General features: G+C 42.6%; 1 protein-coding gene across 5 annotated transcripts in view; it reads right to left on the bottom strand.

Moving 5' to 3' along the window:
• Positions 1 to 240: 240 nt before the first annotated feature.
• The window catches only part of STAC (SH3 and cysteine rich domain), a 132,096-nt gene continuing 105,782 nt past the window's right edge, over positions 241 to 26,554 (bottom strand). For 4 of the 5 annotated variants that reach the window (XM_058657138.1, XM_004588229.4, XM_058657139.1 and 1 more), the window contains 4 exons: positions 26,375 to 26,463; positions 10,571 to 10,622; positions 10,323 to 10,460; positions 241 to 976 (listed from right to left, as the gene is read on the bottom strand). In XM_058657138.1, the coding sequence (XP_058513121.1) occupies positions 878 to 976; positions 10,323 to 10,460; positions 10,571 to 10,622; positions 26,375 to 26,463 (378 nt within the window). In that variant the 3' untranslated portion in view covers positions 241 to 877. The remainder of the gene's footprint in view (positions 977 to 10,322; positions 10,461 to 10,570; positions 10,623 to 26,374; positions 26,464 to 26,554) is intronic. The other variant, XM_058657140.1, reaches the window with a different exon arrangement.

Raw genomic sequence — 26,554 nt, 5'->3', positions numbered from 1 at the left:
TAGTCATGTTTCTTGCAAGGTTCTGCGGTGTCCCGCTCTGTGTTCCTGGTTCCCTGCAGGGTGGTCCTGACCTCTAAAGATGCTGCTGCCTACCTAGAGGAGATGGTTGGCCACATCCTTCACCCTGACTCAGGAGAAGACCTGGTAACTGACGGGGCTATGTCATCTTCACTCCGTAAGGGCTCTGTGGCCCTTCTTACCTTCACTTCCCATTCCCGTCCTTGTGTCTGGGCCTTAGCTATTCCTCGGTCTCCCCTGCCCCCCCGTGGATGAGCTGAGCAGCAGGAAGGACAACTTGCCCACACATTTGGGGCCTGGGCAGATCTTTGGTGCTGTGTCAGTCAGCCCTCACGTGTGCAACACAACAGGACTGAAGACCAAGACAGAAGCTGGCTACTCCGTACAGCACAGTCACAAAGTGGGAGGCCTGGGAGAGGGCAGTGTAGTTCCAGGGGCAGGGGTGGTTGGAAGTAGGTCTTCCTGACATTCTGTGCAGAGACAGTTTGGGGTCTGAGTGAGATGTGATGCTGCTGATTAGCCCAGACAGGGGACAAAGGTCTGGAACCAGAATAACACTGCCTTACATGGACCTGAACTCCACCCTGGGCCACACCTTGGTAAGCTATGGGCCATACCACAAGGGCAGGACTTGAGTGTTACAGTGCAAGCGCAGCACTCAGCTCTACCACAGGCTGGCTCAGCCTCGTCCCCACATCAAGCAACCTGTTACCCCACGGTCTCAGATCCTCCAGTCTTGTCTCTGTGTTTCCTGCGGGGCTGGGTCAGGGTGGCAGCTCCTCTGGGTGACACAGTGTGAGATGAGGCACAGGGCATCGCAGCAGAGCTCGCCTGCTGCCATGGGAGGCAGGGCCAGTGATCAGATGTTTTCTAGGACGTCGAGGGGGACAAGGCCTCTCTTCTTCCCACTGAGGACCCTCACGAAGCCATCTTGCTCATCTTCAGAAGACACGCAGATCTGGATGGGTGGCAAAAACAAAGAAAAAAGACAACGGACGTGAGCATCAGCTAGACGTCACAATGTGCTTCGGCTTGGCTCGCCGCTGCCTTCAGAGTGCAGGAGCACCACACAGGATGGATGGGCAGTTGTGGTACTGTGAGAAAAAGACTTGAAAGAAAAGCAGGCAGAAATCCATCAGGCCCTGGTATTGGATGACTTGTGAAATTTAGCTTTATGAATGAGGATCAACAAAGTGGAGATTGAGTGTACATCCTCCTGAAAAGATATGAGATAGCGCTTGTCACAGAGCCTTGAATCTGGCAGGCATGGGTTCTCAATATTGTAATTGTAGAGCGTTTATTTATTATTTGAAAGGTACAGCCACAGAAAAGGATGGATAGATAAGAGATTAGATAGGTAGGTAGGTAGATAGATAGATAGATAGATAGATAGATAGATTAGATAGATATGAAGAACTTCCATTTGCTGTCCTCTGCCCAAATGGCTGGCACTGGGCCAGGCTGAACCTGAGAACCTAGAGTTGCATTTGAGTCTCCCAGGACTCAGGCACTTGGGTCATGATTTGCTGGTTTCTCAGATGGAGAACCAATTTCTCAGATGGAGCACCAATTAGGAAATGGATCTGAAATGGAGCAGCCAGGAATCATGCTATCTCTCCTATGGGACACTGGCACTGTGGGCAGAGACTTAACCTGCTATACCACAAGTCTGGCTTCAATTAGTTATTTTAAAGGATTAGCACAGTATTATCTGTCACTCTGCAAGGGCTCTATCCAGTGATTAGAATTTCACATGCCCCCTGAGGAATTCTTTTCTTTCAGCGTACAAGCCATAGATCCTAGCATCTCCCATATTCCAAAGTAAGGCCCACCTCTGCCATAGCAGAGAAGGAGTTATAACTAGTAGGGACAGTGATGAACATGGCAGAACAGAAGGGTAGAAGGATTTGATTCCCTGACCTTGGGGCCAAGTCACTGAATTGTCATTCTCCAATCTGCCCTGTGTCAGATCTCTCATTGTAGGAGTAAACATACCCTTCCATGTTAGGTATGTTTGAGTTTTAGGACTTAAGAATGGTTTTTAATTGTGCTGTGGTTATTGTAGCAAATTACAATACATTCAGTGGCTTTAAGCTGTCCAATTCATTATATCCCAGTTTTGCAGTTCTGATGTCCGGTGAGCTTGACTGGCATTCTCTGTTTTGGGTTTCATGAGGCCTGAATCAAAGCATCGAGAAGGTTCTATTCCCCTGTTTCCTGTACAGCAAGGCTTAACCCAAGGCCATTAGGCTGTGGCTGAGCACAGCTCTTTAGGAGCGTGGAACTGAGGTCCCTGCTTTCTTGCTGGCTGTCAACTGGGGTCTTTCTCTGGCTTTCCTTCCTGCTTTGTCTCTTCTCTGTTCCCATTGAAGGAGCCGGCATAAACACTGGGCTGCTTAGCAGGATACTGCATGAGCTGGGATAGCTGACTTCGGATCTATATCCTCACTTAGGATCTACATTCTCAATCATACCCACAAAATCTTTTTGCATGAAAGCTGGGCTAGTTTTCTAAGCTGCTGTAGTTGACTACGGCAGAGCTGGTGGTTTAAAGGCTTTTGCTGCCGTGCGATGGATTAAGCTGTGACCTGCAGAGCCAGTATCCCGCAGGAGAATCAGGTTGGAAGAGTGGTTGCTCCACTTCTAATCCAGTTCCTGACTAATGCACCTGGGAGAGCAGTGGAGGATAGATAAGTACTTAGGGGCCCTGACACCCACGTGGGAGATTTGGAAGAAGCTCCTGGCTCCTGATTTTGGCTTGGCTTAACCATGACTGGTGTGGCCATTTGGGAGCAATGCAGGCAATGGGAGATCTCCATCCTTCTCTCTTTCTCTGTAACTCTGCTCTTCGAAAAAAATAAATTAAAACAGGATGATTTTTTAAAAAAGATTTGGTAGTATAAAACAAAGCAACAAAAACATCTTAGAGTTCTGCAGGTTAGAAGCCTTAAAATCAAGTTGCGGGCAATGCTGTGTTCCTCCTGAAGACCCTGAGACAGAGTCTGCTTCCTTGTCTTTTCCAGCTTCCAGTGGTTGGCTCATGGTGCCTTCCTGTGTCTTCAAGGAGAGCAGTGTAGCACCTGCACATCTCTCACCTCTGCTTCCACTGTCACATGGTCTTCGGTGGCCTTCCTGTCTCTACGGTTCTCCTGCGCTCATCCCGATAACCCATGATGACCGATCCCATCACAAGACCCTACGCTTACATCTAACCTACCAAGGTCCTTCTGCCATTTAGGGTACTGTATTTGATCATACAGTTTTGAGGAACAGGGCATGGGCATTTTTGGGGAGCTGTTATTATTTGTTCATTTTTTTTTTAAAGACCTAGAGAATTACTTTCCAGCCCTTGAAACAGTGTAGGAAATAGTCACAAATGAGGACAGTTTTAAAAGCTCATATGAAAAAGGAATTAAAAGATAAGATTAGGTACCTGCAACTGTTTTTAAAGATCAATGCATCGTTTTTTTCATAACATGCATTTTCAATGGACTTTTTTCCATATGCTTGAAAATTATACTTTTAGATACATATGGGATGCAGTAGGTGGAGGGAAGAGGTGGCTTCAAAGTTACAGGATTCCCTTGAGGTGAAGAAATGATGAAATGAGATGTAAACAAAATATATTGTAGAGACGGGGTGAGAAATGTCCAGCCGTGGGCTATTTAGGGCTAATAAAAACCACTTGGTTGCCAAGGCAACTGCAGGGCCTTCTATATTTGTGATGTTATAAACATCCAAGTGGCCTTTGGCAGAAAAAAAGTTTTTCACCCCTGCCAAAGGGGCTGATTGAGAAGAAAAGACAAGCGAACAGACACCAAATTAACATCCATGTTAGAAGTTAGGGAAGACTGGGCCTGGCATGGCAGCTTAGTGGCTAAAATCCTTGCCTTGGACAAGCCGGGATGCCATACGGGTGCCAGTTCTAATCCTGGCGGCCCTACTTCCCGTCCAGCTCCCTGCTTGTGGCCTGGGAAAGAGGTCAAAGATGGCCCAAAGCTTTGGGACCCTGCACCCGCGTGGGAGACTTGGAAGAAGCTCCTGACACCTGGCTTCGGATCGGCTCAGCTCCGGCTATAGCGGTCACTTGTCTCTCCTCCTCCTCTCTGTCTATCTAACTTTCCAATAAATAAATAAATAAATAAATAAAGAAGTTAGGGAAGACTGAAGTGAAATTTCATAAAATCATAGGGAAAATGGGGGACTATCTTCAAGTGTTCCCTTGGAAGACAGTGGAGAGAGACAAACGAACAGGAAAGGTTAGAGATGTAAATGAAATGTGGCAAAATACAGATGATCCAGCCACAAGCTACTATACTCCTAGAGGAAGAAGTATTAAGGTCCAAAGGCAAATGATGAACTGGGGAAAGTATTGGTCACATATGGTATACAGGTGTAAATACACCTAAAAAATAATGTACTAATAGCATAAAAAATGGGCCAAGTATACAAGAAAACTATTCAAAAGAGAAGTACACACACCATGTATATTATGATACAAAGTCAAACTTTCTAACTATTTGTGAAATATAGGTGGATATGAAATGTTACTCTCCATCAAAATGACAGATATCAAAAACAGTGATGATCTGGCAAGTGGGGTATCTCTTTTATTTTTTAAGATTTCTTTATTTTTATTGGCAAGTGAGATACACAGAGAGAAGGAGAGACAGAGAGGAAGATCTTCTGTCCACAAGTGGCTGCAATGGCTAGAGCTGCGCCAATCTGAAGCCAGGAGCCAGGAGCTCCTTCTGGGCCTCCTGCACAGGTGCAGGGTCCCAAGGCTTTGGGCCATCCTCGACTGCTTTCCCAGTCCACAGCAGGGAGCTGGATGGGAAGTGGGACCGCCAGGACATAAACCAGCGCCCATATAGGATCCTACTGCATGTAAGGCGAAGACTAGTTGCTAGGTTACTGCTCCGGGTCCAAGCATGGGGTATCTGAATACCCTTAAAAGCAACTGGGGGATTGTAAATCAGCACATTTTTTGTTTTCCTCTGGAGACAGTTTATCAGTATGTATCAAGAACTGTAACTGTGCTGCATTCTTATGAATTATAAGAATATATATAAGGGGATTATCAGAGCTAAGATTTAGGCTTAAAGATGCTCTTTCTGAAGTTGTCAGTCATAGCTAAAAACTAAATCTTCTAAATATCCAACAATAGAGGACTCTTAGAACATTGTTATACATCTAGCTTAGGAATTGGCAAATGTTTTCTGTAGAAAGAAAACAATGAATCTTTAAGCATTTCAGGTCATACATTATGTTGCAATAATAGCTGTTGTAGCATGAAAACAGCCACAGGCAATATGAATAGACCAATCATGTAATAGAACCATATCTTGCAAAAGAAAAAAAAAACTTGGCAGACAACCTTTGCCAATGGGCCATAGTTTGTTGCCCATTATCTGTAAGTTGAAATTTAGTGCTATTATTTAAGAGAATATAAGAAACAAAATAAATAACAAAATAAGATGATGATGTCAAAATACAATTTGAGGGGCTGGGGTGGCAGTGTGCCAAGGTAATTCTCTGCGTAAGCCACTAGCATCCCATACAGGTGCTGGTTCTAGTCCTGGCTGCTCCACTTCTGATCCAGTGCCCTGCTTAGCACTGCAAGAACTTAGGAACCCCCACTTATAAGACCTGGAAGAAGCTCCTGGCTCCCAGCTTCAGGTTGACTCAGCTCTGGCTGTTGCAGCCATTTGGGGTGGGTGTGAATCAGTGGATAAAAGATCTTATTCGGGGGCCTAGCGTGGTAGCCTAGTGTCTAAAGTCCTCACCTTGTATGTGCCAGGATTCCATATGGGTAACAGTTCTAATCCTGGCAGCCTGCTTTCCATCCAGCTCCATGCTTCTGGCCTGGGAAAGCAGTGTAGGATGGCCCAAAGTCTTGGGACCCTGTACCCACGTGGGAGACCGGGAAGAGAAACCAGGTTCCTGGCTTCAGATGGGCTCTGGCCATTGCGACCACTTGCAGGGTGAATCGGGATGGAAAATCTTTCTCTCTGTCTTTCTTCTCTGAATATCTGACTGTTTAGTAAAAAAAAAAAAAAAATCTCAGCAAAAAAGGACCTCTTTCTTACTCTCTCTTTCTGTACTTATATGACTTTCAAGTAGACATAAATAAATCTCAAGAAGTTAAAAATATATGATTTTAAAGGGAAGTTTGGTATAAAACATATCAAAACGTTTATGTTGATAATAACTTGATGGTTGGATTGTCTGTGGTCACTATATTCTTTATTCCTTTACAATATATATTTTCAGATTTCCTCCACAAGAAAGAAATGTATTTGAGCCTTAGAAGCTAAACATAGCTTCTCTTTTAGGAAAAAAAATCCTTGATACAACACAGAGAAACTATGAAAATAGATCTGTAGGTGTGGCAGAAAAGTGGATAAATTTAAAGAAATATTTTAATGGTAGTTGAAATGGGCTTAATGAAAATAAATTTTCAAATTTTATAGGAGAAAGAAACATACTTTTGTGTCAACACAAATCCTAGCTGTGTTCCTCACACATGGGTAACTTAATTCCTTTTGGAAACAGGAGCTCTATGAAAAATAATATAATAATTATAGGACAGATCAGCCCCAGAGGCAGAAGAATGATTTAATCAAAGAGATGCATTGCATTTATTTATTTTCAAAATTAAATTTATTCTATTTTCCTGTTAATGATCATTTGTCTCTTAACATTTTCAGAGTTATAAATATCTTACAGGCTAGTTTCTGATTTTTCTTGGGTGATTTTAAGTGGCCTCACCCACTGCAGATGAATTCCTCATTTAGCCTTTACTCCGAGTGATGATGATAGCCAGGGAAATGTCCTCTGTTAAGTATTCAATGAGGTCAGGCATGTTAGTGGGGACACAGGTGACCAAGTTGGACCCCCCACATCTGCATCAAGCAGGAGACGCATCTACTATGCTAGATGTGGGTGTTAAATGCTCAGAGGTGACATTGTTCAAACTGCTCAAAAGGGCTATGTGTCCAGGTCTCTGCTGTGATTTTGTTCTTTCTTCTTTAATCCATCAACCCAAGCAAGCAGCTGCTTTAAAAATAATGCATCTAATGCAGTTTAGCATTCCCTACCAGATTGCTGGTGTGAGTCCCAGCTGCTTTGCTGCTGACGCAGCTCCACGCTAGTGAGCCTGGGACAGCAGCAGAAGACAGCCCGGAGGAGTCTAGAGCATCAGTCCTGGCTCCTGGCCTTCAAGGAGTCAACCAACTGATGGAAGATCTTCCTTTTAAGGTAGAGGTATAATAACTGTGTAATAGAGACCATCATAGTCAGATATGAAGATACAGTGGAATATGCTTTCAAAATCAAAGATGGACTCCCAATGAAATTGCTAAATATATTTTGACAATAGGATGCGGGATTGTCTGCCATTATCCATGCCTACGATGTCAGGATACACTTAGATACCAGAATGACAGATGTATGACTATTTATGGATTGTAGTATTGTAATTATACAGGGGAAATGGAGGGATGAGGATCTGGGGAGGGGGAAGGGGCATAAGGGAAATCCCAGAGCCTATTATTTAAATTTAATTTAAAAAGCCAATAATATGAATCTATTGCCACATTAATGGCAAATAGTGAAAATAGGGCCATGATCTGACAGTAAAGAGATCTCAGTGCCTTTTGATAACTCATAGGTAACTGGAACTAAGGGTTCCTTTGATTGTGAGAAAACTATAGGACTTAAAGGGAGAGAGTAGAAATGAATACCGCTCCAAATTGAGCTCTGAGTAGAACACCTGAGGACCCTGCAGATGTGTCTTGTTCCTCCTTTACCCGGAAGATCTGATGTGGCTGATTAGGGTGGGGGCGAAGGGGATTAGTTACCTGTAGTTCCCAAGTTATTCTGATCCTCTCATGGGTATCATGACATGTCAGATTGGATGAACATCAAAGATTAAGGTCTTTTCTCAAGGAATTATGAATGAACCCGTCTGAACCTGTCAGGCTGAAATTCCATGTTCCATATAGGATACGTTTAATGGAAAGGGCTGGGTTTTTGGTCCCACTGGCACTACCCTCAACCTCTTACAGTTCAGGCAGGAAAGAGGATAATGCTTTGGATAACGTGCAAAGGCATTTACAGGTGTCACGAAGCATATGTTTTACTTGTGAAAATTGAGGAACTTCAGCAGACTTTAATTTGCCTTCTGAGTTCACTGATTTATAGATTAATAACATGGAAACAAATATTCTGGGGAAAAAAATTGAACATGCAAACAAGATTATAAATTTAATTTAGTCAGAAGACTTCCCGATTTTTGGGACAGGGAGCATCCAGTTGGATGAACCTAGAGAAGCGTCAAGTCTTGGCATTGCATACAGCTGGGAGAAGCACGCGCTTTCTGTGCAGAGTGTGCATGGCATGAAGATGAGATCTTAGTGTGATGATGATGGCCCCATTGCCTTGAATTAAGAACTCAACGGGGAGCCTATAGGAGCAAGAATTAGTCTTCAAGGGGTCTTTAGATTTTAAAATACTTCTCTTTATAACATTTACTCTCCCTGAGAGCCAAGCGTATGGATAGTTCTTTCCTACTCAGAGTTTGTTCTACTCTGTCCAGGGAACATGGTTCCATGGGAGGCACTGACATTAAATCTGTAGACCTAGTTTGATGTTATGGTCTGGCCAGTTATTAGGTTTTTGCCCGTGGAAGAAGACACAGAGCCTGCATGAGACTTTATTCCCTCGTTTATACTATAAAAACAGTGACTATTTAACCTATCCCATTCATAGGGTACATGTGTGGCTTCAGTCAAAATGTAGGTGGATAAGCTTCATAAACATTATGCAGCATGTTCTTACAGCATGATTAATTCATGATAACGAATGGGGACACCTGCAACCAGGCTGCACCGCTCTCAAAGAGGCTTGATGGCTTTTGCAGCTAACTCTTTGGGGAGCATGTAGGCCAACACTATGTTATGAAAGTACCAACTCCAGGGAAGCTAAAAGACAGGCGACAATCGTGACAAGGTGCACTTCATGCTTCTACATGAATGGGTTTTGACCTCTGAAAAGATCCCCTATCCACAAGCAACCAGGTGAAAAAGAGTTGCACAATCAAACCAAATGCAATGTATGCCAAAGTGGCCCTACACTGTAAATAACTGTTAAAAAAAGAGAGAGAGAAGAATACCCATTTCAGAGGGAAACCATAAAGCCAAGAGATTCTATTTCCTATGGGTATTAGAGATTTTGATATTCAAAAAAAAAATTAGAAGACACACAACTCTTGGGGAACAGAGATGAAATAAAAGCAACAATTCATTTTTCATTTTATATTTCTTTGCAGGGTGGGCCTCATCATTTTCAACAAGGGCAAGCACTGGCTTGGAAAATAGTAGAATTGTTATTCCAACAATGTAGAAAGATTGGCAAGGTTGTGATTTCCCAAACTGGAAATTGAAGTTTGCTCTGACACATTACTAGGAGAGGAGAGAAATTTCTAATTCCCCAAGTCTTCCTTTACTATGCCCAGAACAAAACAGAGCACATGCTTTTGTTCTGGGGCAAGGATACCGGTATGGCACAAAGTCGTAAAGGCAGGGAGAGTAGAAGAAAGAATGAAGCTCTGAGTTCCTGTTTCTTCACCTCCAGCAACCTTCCAGGGAAGAAATATGGAGCAAGAAGCAGGGAGTTTAAAGGAAGAAGTCCAGGGAGTTTACAGCTTACTTTTCTGGAGAGTTGGTAGCATCATAAAGAATTCCATGTTCAACATGGCATCGGATCAAGACAATACCGGACATCTCTTGAGGAACTGTAAGTCTTGATTTTCTATTGATGTGTTGATGCTTAGGCAACGAGGGGAAGATGCCATGGGCTTCCCTAAACAGGCAAAGGACTAGAAGCCAGACAAGGAGACGAAAGACAGATGCTTGTACCTTGAGGCAGTGAATCCTGGGACACAGCAGCAAATAACGACAAAGTACTCCTGTAGAACTAGCAAGACTTAGCTACTTTCTGGTGAACACCAGCACAGAGCCCAAGCTGGAAATCCACGTCAGAGTCCAGTGGTTCTCAAAGAAAGGCGTGGGGATCCTGCCTCCAGGACACTTTGAAAAGATCCTATTCCCATGAAGTGGTTTGATATTGTGCGCTTCAGTCTTACCCCACTATGCCATGGAGTAGGTCTGACCTGTCCTCAGAGAGTATACCCACTCAAAGTGGGATCCCACTCACTGAGCTTCATGTGCATTTCACGTTGGTTTCAATGATCGTTGCACTATGTTAGTCATATCTGGTGTAAATTTGTGCGTTTCACTCACCTGATTCTCTTTCAGAGTTATCTGCCCCTGTTCCTTACACCCGATGAATGTTCTGACACATCTAAAAATCTTCTCATTTTGTTGTACTCTCTGAACAAAGTTAGCTGGGAAGAAGCCAATCCTATTTTCAATCTTCCCCTGAAAGAGAAAAAGAGGAATGCATTTATTGTTGAAGCATTTCCCACAGTTAAAGCTACCAAATGATATATATATATATATTTTTTAAATAAAAGGAAATAATTAATTACTTTCCACCAATCTTCATTGGAATCCTCTAGAAGAGTAATCATGTCTCCTGGCCTAAAATGAAAGATGAATGAGTTAGGTAGTTAAGAAAAAAAAAAAAAAAAGAAACATAAACTTTAAAGTCCGAAGTCAGAAATGTACTTTTAAACAGAAAAAGAATGGGTCTGACTTTAATGAAAGCAAGCATAATTTGTGTCGCATCTTTAAAAATTCTCTCTTTAACATAAATGATTATATTTGTATTGCAAAGCAATCCAAGTTTATGCTTTCAGGTGAGAGGCCCCCTTATGCTCTATTCCATAGCACTGCTGCCATGACCTGTGTGGTCATATATTCGTCAGTATGGGTGTGTGCATGCTTGCCCCTTTGCTTTTGGCAGCTGGAATTAGTCCTCATCTTTATCATTGTCTCCATCATCTCAGTAATATCTCAAAACTTTGACTTCTCTCCCTTTTCCCAGCCTGTCACTTTTTAACTGGCGTAATTTGGGATTTCTCCATGTGTGTGTGTGTTGCACTAGTTGTAGTTAGCATTTCACTAGAGCTTTTATTATCCGAAGACTTTTATTTCTTTTGATCTTGGGACAATTTTCTCTACTATTTCTCCAATCTTTTGCTCCCACTTGTCATCCTCCCTTCTTTCCTTCTGGAATTTTCGTTGATACCATGGAACACACTGGATCCAAATGCGACACATTCTGTCTTTCTCATACACATCCTGTCTCCTCCTCTACCCATGTTCTTGAAGCTTTATTCTAAATCTCCTAATTATTTTGTATTGGTTCTTGTCTTTTCCATTACTTACCGTGATATTGAGAATTTTTTGAAAATTTAGAAAACAGTTTAAGAAAAACAAAAGTTGATTTCAAGAGGTTTTGCTAATTCCTGAAAGATTTCTTTTTTATTATTTAGTTTAAAAATTGCTAACTAATTTATTTCAAAGAAAGAGAAAGAGGTCTCCCACATACTGATTTACTCTCCAGATGACTGCAACAACTGGCCCTGGGCCAAATGGAAATCGGGAGCCAGTAATTAAATCTGGATCTCTCACGTGGGTAGCAAGGACCCAGCAGTTTTACTCTCATCTGTTGCCTCCCACAGTACACATTAGCAAGAAGCTGAAATCAGAAGTAGAGCTGGAAGTTTTTTTCAAGATTTATTTTGGAAGTGGCACACAAACATATACACACTGACACACACACACACACACACACACACACACACACACACACACACACACACATCTTCCTGCTGCTGGATCACTCTCCCAGATGGCTGTTGTAATGGTAAGGGCTGAGCTAAGCTCAAGCCAGAAGCCAGAGAGTCTTCCAGGTCTCCCATGTATGTAGGTGGCAGGGGCTCAAGCACTCAATAGGTTTTCCCAGCCCATTAACTGGGAGCTGGGTCAGAAGTAAGAGCAGCTGGAATATGAACTGGCCTCCACATGGAACAGTGGCTTCACAGGTGGTAGCTTTAACCACTGAGCCACAGCACTGGACCCATAATAAGCATTCTTAATATGCCTTCTTTTCGAAGTCTACTCATTTGCATGGGTTTCAAATTATTTTTGCACCAAAAATAAGCTGATAATTCAGCTCCATTTTCCACTAGCTTTTGGAGATATCCTTGCTTGTCTAGTTCCGGAAGAATGCACAGTAGCAAACAAACAGCCACAAAGGCCCTATAGGCTCACTTACACACCTGATATTGGCTGGTGGTGATTGGGAGAAATTGGGGTGACTTTGCCATATTCTGCTTTTCATACACAACAAACCAGTTTGGACACTCAGGGAAATGTCAGAGACTTAAGAACAGCAAACAGCAACATGTGAAAACATAACACCTTTAAGGTCAGAACCGACACATTGTCACTTCTGTCACATTTTACTGGACAAGACAAGTCATGTGGACAGAATCAAGGAATGGGATCTGCAAAGTATTAAGACAAATGTATGAATACAGACAAAGGGTGAAGAAGTCCAGCTAATGATGCAATCAACTTATCCGCTCAGTCATGCTCCTTTGATGACTTTGTGGCACCTTCACTGTCCCTCCTTGTAGTATTCTTAAGACGCCATTATTGCCTTCTGTGCATTCTTGGGTCTCTGTTCTTTCCTCTCAATCTATTTGTATTTGTGGTGTCTTCCAGGAAATTCCCAAGGTTCTTGGTTCTCTGATGATGTTCCCTTTTTATGTCTTAGTATTGTTGCAGAAACATTCTTTTATATATATATATATTTATTTATTTATTTTCAACTTTGAATTATGTGGTATGATTTCGTATAGGCTGGGATTCCCCCCCAAACTCCCACCCCCCGACAGATTTTCCCCATTTTACTACAAAGGTGTAGTCCTTCATAAGGAATCATAATTCTATCAGTCTCTTATTTAAGTGTTTGTTTATTCCAAAGCATTTCTTTTCTCTTGTCGAATTCATCACTGTCTCGCGGATTACATGGTAGCATCATTTTTCCCAAGAGATTTTTTTGGTTTCCTTTTTGTCACTCATGTGTTGGTTACTCAGTGGTGCGTTTTTTTCATGGTGCTGTAATTTGTTGTTGATGTTGTTGTTGTTGTGGCTGTTCTAATTCATATCAGTTGATCTTGTTTCATGGCTTCTCAATTAGGAAAATATATAGTGATGGAGTACTGGGGTCTATTATATACAGATGTGGGGGTATAATGGAACACGCATCCCTGCTTCCAGGTGAAAGACGGATTTCCAATGAAACTGTTGGACATGCGTAGACAATGGGCTGTCTGACATTGTCTGAACCAGAAACGTTCTCTCAAACAAGATGTTTTCTGACATATTTAGTAATTGGAGCAGGAGGGGAGGCAGATTTAAGCACACACTATACTGTGCTGATCCAATCTCCTCTGCTGTCATCTTCAGTTCTCAGCTAATATCCATCTTCCCTGGGGATTCTGAAGGCTTCAGGTGTGTGGTACCTTGAAGCACTAAATGCAACTGGCAGGCTGGCATTTCAACTGTCACAGTTGCAGGTTAATGCCACAGAAAGCAAGATAGCTTAAAATCACTTTACCAGGTGAGGGATTTAATTAAGTAGCAAAGATGAAAGTCAGTGTAGAAAACCCCTTGCAGCTCCAGCAAATTTTATTTAACCCAATCACCCAAGCACCAAATGTTAGAATCACATTCAGTGACAGTGCTGATGACTTGGTGGAAATTGCAAATGGAGAATATAGCTGGAGACTGGGGAAGGGAGCTTTTCCTGAGGGTGAACGAAGGTGCTGTCTGAATCGGACTTCTTGGGAGACACACTCTTTCCTCTCCCTGCAATTGCACAGCCCAACCATGTGCCCTGGGCTAACTGAACTATACATTAGGACAAGGCAAGTATTGGAGTATGAGGCACCCTTTCAAGAAAAAAATACTAGACACAGTCATAACAATATCAGGATGATTCTGTCTTTTTCTATAAATGAGCTTTCCTTGGATCAGGAAGTCCCTTGGGGAATGAGGGGAGTTAAATTCACCCATGAATTTTTGCTCTTTTATTTTGTTTTGCTTTGTTGTCTTTTATTTGATTCACTGGAGAAATAATTACAGAGCATAGACTCATGAAGAACCATGTTATCAGACCTGGATGTCCTTTGGTGAACAAAATCCTTATTGGAACTAATAGGAAAATGAGTAATACTCAAATCAATAGATAATAAAGTATTGAGTGAATATGAAAGTAGTAATATATGGTATACACGCACAATGAATAAATAGGCAATTGCAGACTGTTTTAAGGGCCTTGAAAGAAATAAATAGAAGTAGTAAGAACAGATGCCTGTGGGGATTAGTCAAATACTCCAGGGATGCGACTGTGGTAGGTCATGGTGTGATTATCATGGCAATGACCCTGCTCCAGGGTAGCAGGCAAGTCCTGAACTTCTGGGTCAGCATATCTGAGGCTTGTGGGCTTGTACTAACCCTATGCCCAATCCAGCAACTCCCATGGTCTCGGCATTCTTTCCACTGAGCCTGTTCTCAGAATACTCTCAACACCAGTTCCAGGTGATAGATCTGAGTTTGCCTGCAAGATAGAACCTCTCTGTAATGGAAATATATCCGACATATCTTGACCCGGTGTTGAGGTTCTGGCTAGAGGCCAATCATTTGCATCGTTGTGAGCACGATGAAGTCTATGCCTACAACCACTTGCTGCGTCAGGGCTTTTCCAATGTGAGCCACTGTGCACCAACCCTAACCACCCTTCCTGAGGGTGGGCACTAGACAATGAGGGACAACCTTTACCCCCTGGAGTTCCTGAATTTATTCAAATCTTGCAGTCTCTGGGGAGCCCTGGAAACCTAGCTCTAATCAACTGCCCTGCGACTCCAGCTCTCTGTAACCCTGACTTCCAGGGGCAGCCCCTTTGTGGCCCTTCCTGGGAAGCTTTGAGCTTTTCACTGTGGATTTTCTCCACCCATTTCTCCTTTCCTGTCATGGTATAGATGCTTGTGTTGTGATCAAAGAACAGAATCAAGGCATTCTCTCCCCACCTGCTGGACCAAGAGAGAGCCTTGTCAGTGGTCTCAGAAGGGTCTCCTGTTTATCTTCTCCTCTTGCTATTCCAAAGATGGACATTGCCAGCACCTGGCTTTCCACCTCCAGGCATTTCATCCTTCCAATGCTGAGAGGGCCCTTTCTATAGAATAATTCCCTATGTAGGTTTTCACACAACAAGGAAAATTCTGCCCTGGCCTAGCAGTTATTCTCTTTCAAATCCGTTTGTATTCCTGATTCATTGTGTGTAGCTTCGTAATTCAACTCTTTAAAGTTTTTTTGACCAAACTCGACAGGCCCCCAAATATTGGAAACAAAACAAAACAAAACAAAAACTAGTCCTCTTGCTTAACTGCATGAGAGCATTTAAGCAGTAAAATAATTCTGCTTTGTCATAATCTGGAATGGTGCACCAGGCTGCAAATATAATGCAGTTCATGAATAATAAAGGGATATTTTCTACTTGGTGAGGATGGAGCAGGGTACCACAGCCAGCCTCTGCCTTTCATCTGCTCAGTAATATTTATCTTAGGTTCAGAGGAGAATTTCAGACTGGTTCCATCACGATTTACGGGCAGTCTTGATGCGAAGAGGCTGCTGTAGGCTAGCAACAACAGGAATTACACAGCAAAAGTGAACTATTGAATTATGTGTTATCAGCGAGGAGGAAAGAGCTCACTTACGAGCCTGCTGGTTACTGTCTGGGTTTACTATCAGCGGTCCCTCTGATTCCTTCATTGTCAGATTTTCCATACAGCAGTTGGAATTCATTTCTTCCACCACTAGAGCAAACGACTTCAGAGACTCATTGGTTAGGGTGATGTCCTTGGGTAGAGTAATGACAATGTATTATGAAGGTGGCTTGGTCTTCCATGGGTGGAGGCTCCTGAAGGGAGGAGTATGCATTGACCCAAGAACTGTCCCCCAATCTTTCTCCATCCCCCCATGTGGAGCTCAGGCTTGAAGAAGTGAAGCTGATGATACTCTCCTGATGAGGTCACTGCTTCCATGAAATGCCTTCTTCGTCTGAAATCACCCAAGACCTCGGACTTACCCCACTGTGGGGTAAGTGGTCCAAGACTAATTCTCTGGGTCTTCATTTCCTTGGTGTTTTGGATAAGATATGCCAGGGGTACAAAGCTAAAATGATTTAGCCAAGCCTCAGAGTTCCTGTCTCTAAGTGAGGATAATGACTGTGCTTAGTTCTTCAACTTTAAGGACTAAATGCAGGCATCCTTGTAAGGAACATTTAGACAAGTATGCAGTAGATGGTGGTCATTATTGTTGCTGAGAAATAGTTACTGCTCTCAAGATGCTGGCAATCTCCAAGAAGGAAGACACATAAGCTGGTGTTTCCAGTGTGTGCCATCCTTGAATGAGAAGCTGATGCTAAAACAAATTTGGAATTGATCCCAAGGAAAAATTCCTAACACACATGCCTCTTTAAGTCTCAATCTTGGTTATATTTATATCCTTATATATGATGTGTAACAAATGTAATACAAGTTATATTTATTTTGCTGAATAAGTACTTAGAAAATGTTACTTGCTTCCTAAACCTGTATTTTGGAAATAAGAAGTTCTAGTGAGCACTGGCTTGCAAATGCATATTCCATTAGGTCCTTGGCAGGACTGGTTGGTTAAAGAGCTATTTCTTGACATCAGTGGCTTCAGACAGTAACTGTAGGTGTGATTCGGTGCTTTGCAAATTCTTTCTGTTTACACCAACACCACCCTAGACCTCCCATTCCAAAATCCCATGGAGTGACTCTAGGAAGACAATTGATTAGATCTATAATAAGATAATTGATTAAGAGAGGACACTGGAAAGCCTTGCCAGTGTGGAGCCAGGGCTAGTTGCAATCCTGTCAGGAAGGCTCCAGGAAAGGAACAGGCCAGAAACTCCCTAGTCCTCAGGTTTAGATAACAGATCAGATACAGGTGCAGATACAGATCAGATATCTGTCAGATACAGATATAGGCAGAGGTGTGGAAACTCCCACAGTCTCACGTCAACTCCCACTTGCTGTTGAAATGTAAATGCCTCAAACCCTCCTCCTTATGTCTCTGTGACTCTCACTCTTTAAGAAGGCTGATGTTCATAAATTTTGGCTATTGACCATCAGTCAGTAGTCCACTTGCATTCTTATCAACTCCATGCACCAAGTCCATTGCTGCCGGACAGTGAACAAGTGACCACAAAGGTATTTAAGGTCCAAGGGTTGGATCTGGTAGTCTACTAGTCGGTCAACCAGGTGGCTGGCTACAACGGTAGTACTGTCAGGGTTGAGGATGACAACCAATGGCCTGGAGAAGGATGCCAGCAGTCATTGAGTGATGTGGGCAAGAGTCAGCATTCTCATGAAAATAACCAGGTTTATTCACTACTTACACTAGGGTTTGAAGCCATCGCAAAGTCAAACTGTCGCTTTTACTAGTGTTGCTCGTCAAAATGCATCACAGCTTCTTATTCTCTCAGCAGATATTTTGGGCCATGTTTAACATATCATACTCTTTCCCATTCATAAGGCCAAAAGAATGCCAAGTGAAATTGACAGCAACCATAGTGACTCTTCCAAAACAGATGTCCTTAAAAGGCCAAGCAAAGGGGTGGAGAAAGTACAAGGGGGTGGAAACAAGCAAGCAGCTCTGATAATCACGCATCTACTGCCTACATATTCACCAGATCCACTTCCCAGGGGTGGTGTCCTGCTCCAGAATCTTTTTATGGTCTGGATGCATGGATAGGTTTTAAGGAACTCCAGAACTTCCCAATTTGATTTTGTCTTAGGCTTGCTGTCTGTGAGACGGCTTATGCCTTCCCAAGTCCATAGACCAGCTCAGAGAAAAAGCATTCAGCTAAAGGGCCATTTGGAAAGAATTTGGTAAATGTTCCTGAACTGTCATGGCTCACGCTCTCCAGAACCTAATTGAGAGAGGCAGCTGAGAGAGAGGGAGGCTGCTAAACACATTAGTGACATCAGGGAGACCTGGGTTTCTTGACATAGCGCAGCATCAGAACATAATATGCATCAGAGACTTTCCTCAAATAGCCTTAATTGCATCTTGATGTCCTGGTGACTGTGAAGATTATTTTTAAATCAAATTGGTGCATTAGAATTACATTTAGCTTTAATTAAGTTGATGCATTTGCAAGCAGTAAGGTACTTAGAGAATGGAGATGAGACACTAACGGAGTTTCCGGTCTAGCTGTATCTCAATTCTTATAGGTCTTATAAAATGTTGTGATGCAAATGACGCTAGAATGTGTTGTGACCAAAGGTCCAGGGATCACTGACAGGGAACCACAAAACTTGCATTCTGGTTGAGTGGATGCCGTTGGCCCAATGCACGGCTTTGGGGATGTTGCAGTTGTTTTCATAGAGCAGAGGGTTACAATCCGAGAACATTTAGCCCTACAGATTTCCAGGTTCAGGGTGAGCTCAGGAATCTTTATTTAACTACTATTCTCCAAGGGATTCTTACAGGTTACAGCAAGCATCTTTCCCATTCTAAGCAGAGGTTTTCTACCCTGCGAAAATGCTGCTGGCTTGGGTTATCTCACACATCTACTATAAGAACTAAAGGGGATTCCAAGACTATGAAATGAGTCCCAAGATGGTTGTTGTGGGGTATCCTGTCTGGCTCACCCTTTCAGCTTATTTTCCCCATTTCAATGCCTTCAAGCTATCTTACAGATTTTCAGAACAACGGCAGTCATGTGACTAATCTTGTCCATAGAAGGGCAAGTGAACTGTTCCTCGTGGAATGTAAGTGAATACCAAGTTTCTGCATGGATCTGCACATTCAAGTCAAACTTCCCTTACTGCCTACCTATGAGATGTACTGAATTCACTTCCTAAACAGGTGTGGCATCTTACTGTCCATCACATTCATTCATGAGTCCAGTAAAAATTTGGAGAAGACCTCACTTAATTTCGAATGAGTGGCATGATTTTATCTTGTTAAAAAATATCAGTCCATTCACACGAGTGACTTCTCATGGACTGTATCCCTCAGACTATAGCTTCCTGAACTTGTGGCCCAGACTTCACACTCCTGAAAGACTTGTAGAAAGTTGATGGGCTGAATGAATGCATTGCTAAAGCCAGGGATTCAACTAGAGCTGTCAACATTAGCAGGCAGGAAGGTTAGCACAAGCAACATGTGATACAAAGCGTGGGTACAAGAAAAGGTGCAGTGGACACGGAATCAACATCCTTGGTCCAGCCCCGAACCTCCTCAACCTCCTCTCCCATCTCACCTCCAGGCAAGCAAAGAACCATAAGAGCCAGGTATCAGTTCAGTAAGTATGGCTGAGTACTCAGAAAATCTTTCCACATTCAAGTTTGAAATGCACGTGGTTATCTTGGTATCTACTGCTTCTTGATGATGCTTCATCTCCTCTTTTTTTTGTGATGAGAAATTTTCATTTTTTAAAGGGATTCTACTTTTTCTCTCCTCTCTTTACCCTTTCTTCACAGGAAAGAGAGTAGCTGTTCTTCAGCAGACCTTATAGGTACAGGCATTTGCCACTTCTCTTTTATTGGAAGCTTAGCCTTGATGTTGCTTCTTACAGAGCCTGCCCAGGTGGCTCCAGTGTTCCTTTGAGATGCCTTTGTAGCATCTGGGTCCACCCTCCATGGACACACAATAGGTCCCCAGATTGGAATCTCAGGGGATACCTGCACTTCCCTCCCTTCATGGTCACATGGACTCTACAAGAACAGAGATCAGCTCTTCAAGAACAAATCATGGGTATGACCACACAACGGTTAATATCATTTCTGACTCGATTTCAGGCAATACTTTGAGAAAATCCATAAGAGATGAATTCTTACCAGCCCATCTTCAGAGATGTTTGCATATGTTAGTTAATGAGACATGATCACTGGCTCTCATTCAAACTTGCCCATGGAAAATGCTGCATCTTCCAAGAATTTGATAATTTATGAATCTAAAGATCCTTATTTCAGATTTCAAAAAAGAAAAAAAAGATTTAAAAAAATAATCATCCCCTCCAATTTAGGTATGGAAGTACCAGTTGCTATTTCTTTTGGGTTTAATGATATTGAAGAAGCAACTCTTTATTTTTCCTCTTTTGTTCATAAGCTTTTTTCCCCCCTTCTTCTTTTTCCCATCTTTATGAAAAAATAGCCATCATCATATAAATCTGCTTGGGAGAACTAATAAGAACGAAAATAACTTAGATGTGGGAAGTCAAAAAGATTCTTGAGAACAGGCATTATATGGTAACTAAAATATGCATTTTTGACCTTGAAGGTCTTTTACTTCTCTCTGCTCTTTTATTACAGTGTACCTACGATGTTTTTGGGGATTCATGTCTAGTTGGAATCATTTACATGTAATGATCATTTACACAAAGGATCAATTCAGCAAAATTGTTAAAGTTATTCTTATTCATTACAAAATTTGGATTTACGTGAATCATATGTGATGACTCTAATTTGACCCAAAGCAGTGAAGAATAATGTTACAGTGTAAGAATTAAAAGCAGGGTATCTTTCATCCAAAAGCTCAGAATTGATTCGAGTAACAATGTTTATGTGGGAACATGTGTATGTGTGTGGGAGAATAACATACATGTGAGTGTACATTACTGTATATATGTTCAAGTGTGTATGCCCAAGAGCAAATTGCACATATCCAACCATAAATCGCATGAATATGTGAGTGCATGTTCATACGTGAGTGTAAGAATGTATGTAAACGTATGTTCATATGACAATGTATTGCACTCCCTGGCCAGAAGGACGATTTGACACATGGGCTGTGTGAATTCACAGAGTGACGCAGTGCTGATTATGATGGGATTCTCACTTATGTTGGGCTCTGTAATTTGGATTTACAGTAGAATCTTGACTGCTTTGGTCCACGAATCAAGCTTGATGTTTCAAAGGTGTGGTTTCTAGATCTCTAAAATAAATGTGGCAATAAGTGAGGCATGGGTGAGTGGGACAGTGGCGGAGATGCCACTTGGGAAGTCTTCATCCCATATTGCAATGTCTGGGTTTGAATCCTGACTGGCTTCTGATTCCAGCTCACTGTTAAGGCACACTTTGAGAGGCAACAGATATTTGCCCAAGTATTTGGGTCCCTTCTCTCACATAAGGAACTGGGCGGAGTTCCTCGTTTCTGGCTTCAACCTGACCGAGCCCTGGCTGTTGTAGTCATTTGGCGAAGGAACCATTGAATGGAGAATTTCTCTCTCTAATTCATGTGTCTTTGTCACTCTGCCTTCCAAATAAATACAGAATAAAGTTGTTAAAGCTAGTGTTTTAAATTTACTAAGCAAACAAAATGATCATGAGGGTTATTGGAGGCCATTTCCAGAAGAAGTAATGCTAGACAAACACATTCTATTTGATAGAAGAAGCTGGGTGGTTCTTTCACGGAGCCAGATCTCACACAATCAGTGGTGATCGAGACCGCAAAACCAAGTGCCAAGATCGGCAGTGGCTGTCACTGTCTCCTTATGGCTATGCCAGTTAGATGAAATCTTACCAGGTATACTCAAAAGTCAGAGAGAGATTTTAACTGATTTTTTTTTTCTTGGTAGAGACATGACAATGTTAGAGGTTGTTTAGAGACTAAGAAATAAAACACGAAGAGAAAGTATCTAAAATATATTGTACACTTCACTTTGCACTGGGTGTGAAATGTGAAATCTCACATTATTTATGTTCTTGCCCTTAATAGTTTCCCTGGGTAGGGGAAAATTGAGGTGCCGAGAGATTAAACAGCTTGCTCAAGCTGGTGCAGATATTAACTGTCAGAGCTGGAAGCGACTCAGCCAGACTCCCAGCTAATACTCTTCTCTCCTCTGCCACCTAACTCCCTTACACTCTGTCTGTGATGGTAGAAAGGCTGAGAGTTGACACAGTCCGCATCGGCTGCAGAGTTCTATTTATTTAGAAGGCACAATTGTTAACAATTACTTAGGAGCTGCCATTTGGAACAGTTGTTGAGATGCCCACATCCCTCATTAGTGTGTCTGGATTCAAATTCCAGCTCTGCTTGAAATTCCGGCTTCTTGCTGATGTGCCCATACAGAGGCAACAGTTTAGACTTGAACAAGTAGGTACCTTTGCCCAAATGAGAGGTCCACCTTGTGTTCTTGGCTTCTGGTCTTGGGCTGGGTGAGAGCCCTTATTGCGGCATGCATCTGGCGAGTGACCCAGCGGAGCGGAGATCTCTGTCTCTATCTCTATCCAAATCAATATAGAAATCCAGTAGCAAATTTCACAATATGTACTATGGAGATGGAGTGAATGAATGCTACTCCTGACATTTTATGACTAGTGGACAATTTGAGTCCGTGGTAACATAACGGAGAATACAAATGAGAAAGCAAGCCAGTTGACTGGAGAGGCCGGTCAGGGTGTATTCCTGGGAGGGAGAGGTGAGCTTTGATTCCACAGTAAATCGTATTGGTCAGGAAGGAATCGAAAGAACTCCAAGCAAATTACTATTGCATTCACAAAGAACTGAGGGTACAAGGCAACTTGGAAGGAGCCCTGCTAAGCCTTGCTGAAGCTCTCAGAAGTGGAAAGAGTGGTTCCGAGAGGAGGAGCTGATAACTGTGCCAAGATTCCCCGGACAGTGAACACTCCTCTGCAAGGTGCTGTGATTTGCCAATGGTCTCCACTGCATAAAATATACTTAAGAAATCCATCCACTGTTACGGCTGGCAATGTGACTGCCTGTGATGCTAATATCCCAGATGAGCACCTGTTCAAGTTCTAGTTGCTTCACCTCTAATCCAGCTTCTGCTAATGTACTTAGGAAGGCAGCAGAAGGCGGGCCATATTCCTGGGCCCCTGCCACTTATGTGAGAAACCAAGATGGAGTTCCACATTCCTGGCTTAGACCCCTATGCACAGGAAATCATCAGAAGATGGTCCAAGTGTTTGGGATCCTACTACTTATATGAAAAACTCCAATGGAATTCCCAGTCCTGGCTACTGTAGCCATTTGGGAAGTGGACCAGTGGTTGGAAGATCATTGTCTCTGACTCTCTGTACCTCTACCTCCCTGTAACTCCTTCTTTCAACAAATAAAATGAATCTGAAGAAACAGATGTGCTGGAATATAAATCTGTTTAGTACTCTACTATTTATATGGGGCTCAGAACATATCACCAGTACCTTAGTGTTCTCTTCACCCATAACAAAGTGGACAGAGGGAGCAAGACAGGAGACAAGATCTTCTATGACAGACCAGATGGGCGATAAGTACAGTAGATTTTAGGCTAAGAGAACCTGATATTGAGGTTGACATGAGGCCTGAGCAGAAAGTGATAGTCACTCTAAAGAGTGAGAGAGGCGGTAGACAGTGTGCTGTGCTCTCTCCATTGCTAGACACAGGTCTAGACCATTGGCCTTTAGCAGAATAAGCCCTTCCTATTATTGAGCAGATGGATCATTCATGCTTGCTGAAGAGACAATGATGATTGATGACTGCTGGCTTCTGTGCCCTGGAGCTCACACTCCTACCCTTGTCTGCATGCTCAACTTCTTGGGCTCCAACAGATGAGGATGTGGGTAGATGAGCATCACATTTTATTAAAAGAATTTTTAAAATCCTTACAGCTTGAAGAGAAGAAGATAACCCAGAAAGTCACAGTTCATTCAAGGAATTACACCAAATCCCTGAAGCATTGATTTACCCATTCTGAATCAAGTGCCTGGCTTTTTAAAATGGGATCCTACAATTTCCTAGCAAAAAATGTAAGTGTGATGTATCACTCCAATATCACCATCTGTGTGATGGTGACATTTTACCCTTGCGAACAAATAGCCTTGTTTGTCTCATAGCAGACTGCAAACATTGGATTTGTGACCAGACAACTTGACATTTGATGGTTTACGACCAACTTAAATACGTGCACCAAGATATGATCAAGAGCAGGCAGCAAGACTGGGTTCCCCATGATCCCCAGCCATGCTTTGTGTATTTCTGCAATTGCTTTCTTACGAATCTAATGCCTTCTTTCTCTCCTTCTCTCTATAAATCTCCTTCTCTCTATAAATCTGCCTTTCTTTAATAAAAATAAGTTAATCTTTTTAAAAAAAGTCTGATGCCTTCAGAGTCATCTGCTGTCATAAACCTACAGGAACCTATGCAATAGTGAGTGCTTAAGTCTTAACTCTCAGACATTCAGACAACAGTCTCCAGAGGACTCAATGAGATGTACTTATTACAAAATTCTGCATCATCAGCTGGTAATTTTGGCTCATCAGCTGAAGGCGAGTTGACACCTTGGCAGTGAAGCCTACTTGAACTGGATCTGTACCGACTCACAGAGCTTTTCACGGGTCTTCCAGAACAGGGTCCCCTTGATAAATGCCACTTTCTCCTCTTCCAGTATCCACAATACCAGAACAGTTTGGATCATGCTTACAGCTCTAACCAGTGAGGTCAGCCTGACAATTGTGTTCAGGAATGCTCTGAGCTTAGCTGTCTAAGGGGGACAGAGAAGCCTGACCTCTGCCCAGGAAAGGGCCCAGAATGACTTCCTGGCAAACCCCAAGTGAATACTGATGCAAAGGTAACTTTGGTATGTGAGCCAGTGAGAGTGGCCAGGCTCCAGCAGGATAAATATACCCACTGTGGACTGTCTGATTGGTGTTCCCCTGTGAAGGAGCAGCCCCAGGCTCATGTTTACTTTGCAGTCAAATGCTCTACCACTGAGCTATACCCCCTAGACTCATGTTTGCTTTGACAGCATATGGAACTCATGGAATAGGGTCTAGCAGGAGCCTTCAGTGGGTTGCGCTCTCTCTCTCTCTGTCTCTCTCTCTCTCCTTCTGGGAAAGTAGAATAATAGAAGGCTGATGTCACAGAGGTGGGAGACCTGGCCCAAAAAACAACACAGCCTGGAGATTTGGGAGAGTCTGACCAGCTCCAGGGTGGAGAGCCAAGACTTCGGAAGGCACCTGCAGGAAGTGACCTGGGACTGATGACTGCCTGCACAGCATTCAGACAAGTGCAGTCCACACTCAAATCTCTGCAATTAGGCAGTTTCCAGCTTGAATGTGTCCACCTATTTTTACCAGGAAAGGAAAGAATGCGTCTCCGTTGGCTCTTTTATCTTGTCTAGGGTGGGAATTGCAGACACCATGGCCTGAGATCCTCCAAGTGTGGGACAGCATTAAGGCCTTTTCTTTGAGCTGACCACAGATATCGGAGCTTGTGATGATGAGCCATGTCCTATATATTTTGTGTGCTGGCTTCACTTCAGTCTCACAAATATTTTAAGGCGAGAAGGCTGCTACTCAATGCATGAGGAAATAAGAGAAATGAGATGGGTATAAATGGTACCATGCATGACAAGGACTGTAACTCGGCCAGCTGTTAAGATAGGAGAAATGTGCCTTATTTGTGATCATAGAACAGGTTTAGGGGCAAGCATTTGACTTTGTGGTTCACTCGGGACATCTCATTCCACATTGGCGCAACTGGAGTTGAACACTTGCTGTGTTCCAGATTTCGGCCTCTTGGGGGACAACAGGTGATGCTCTGGTATGTGGCTCTCTGAGACCCACGTCAGGGATAAAGACTGAGTTTTCGGCTGTTGACTTCAACCTTGCCCAGCCCTGGCCATGTGTGGGCTTTTGGGGGGATGAACCAATAGGTAGTAAATCTTTCTGTGTATCTATTTTTCTGTTTCTATACCTTTCAAATAAATAAATAAATAAATAAATAAATAAATAAATAAATAAATAAATAAATAATAAAAATACCAGGAAGGCTTAGGTTATCTCAGGATCAACAGAACTCACCTTGTTCTGCCAAAGTTTGAATTACTATCAAGAGGATAGTTCCCAGCTGGCCCTCATACTTTAGTCTGATTGTCCTATCAATGTTTATTTGGGAGTTAAATTCTTTTTTATTTCAATTCCCCCTGCCCCAGTAAGGATCTATAGGAGGCCAAGTACCATTCGCTTTGTGAAAATGCACATTGACACTTCTGTTGGCTGTGACCTAAAACTCTGCTTCCCAAAGCATGGTCCCCCCTGCCAGCAGCCTCTGCACTGCCTGTGGACTGGGCAGATACAACGTCTGGAGCCGCACCCCACATCTGCCCAGTGGGAAGCTCTGGAAGCAGGCCCAGAAATGTGTGGTTATCCAGCTCTGCAGGCTGGTGGTAGGAAACATTAGGAAGGGCATAAAACTGAATTCTTATTGTTTTTTTTTTTAACATAGAAAAACAGAATTTAAGACTTTATCATTCTTTTTTTTTCTTTAACGTGTATTGTTACCTCATTTCCAAATCTTCATTCTCCTGTGGTACAAACTTGTACAAGGCAACATAGGTGTTCATCTGTAATGGGTCTTTGGAGAGAGGTCCCTGAGAAAAAAAAATAAAAAAAGAAAATTAAGGCAAGGAAGGAGGAGAAAATTAAGAGAGGAAAGAAAAAAAGAGGAAATGGAGAAATTAC

The sequence above is a fragment of the Ochotona princeps genome, chromosome 30, assembly GCF_030435755.1.
Source record: "Ochotona princeps isolate mOchPri1 chromosome 30, mOchPri1.hap1, whole genome shotgun sequence".
Taxonomy (NCBI): Eukaryota; Metazoa; Chordata; class Mammalia; order Lagomorpha; family Ochotonidae; genus Ochotona; species Ochotona princeps.
Note: the sequence above shows the minus strand (reverse complement) of the source record. Positions and strands in the feature narration are given on the sequence as shown.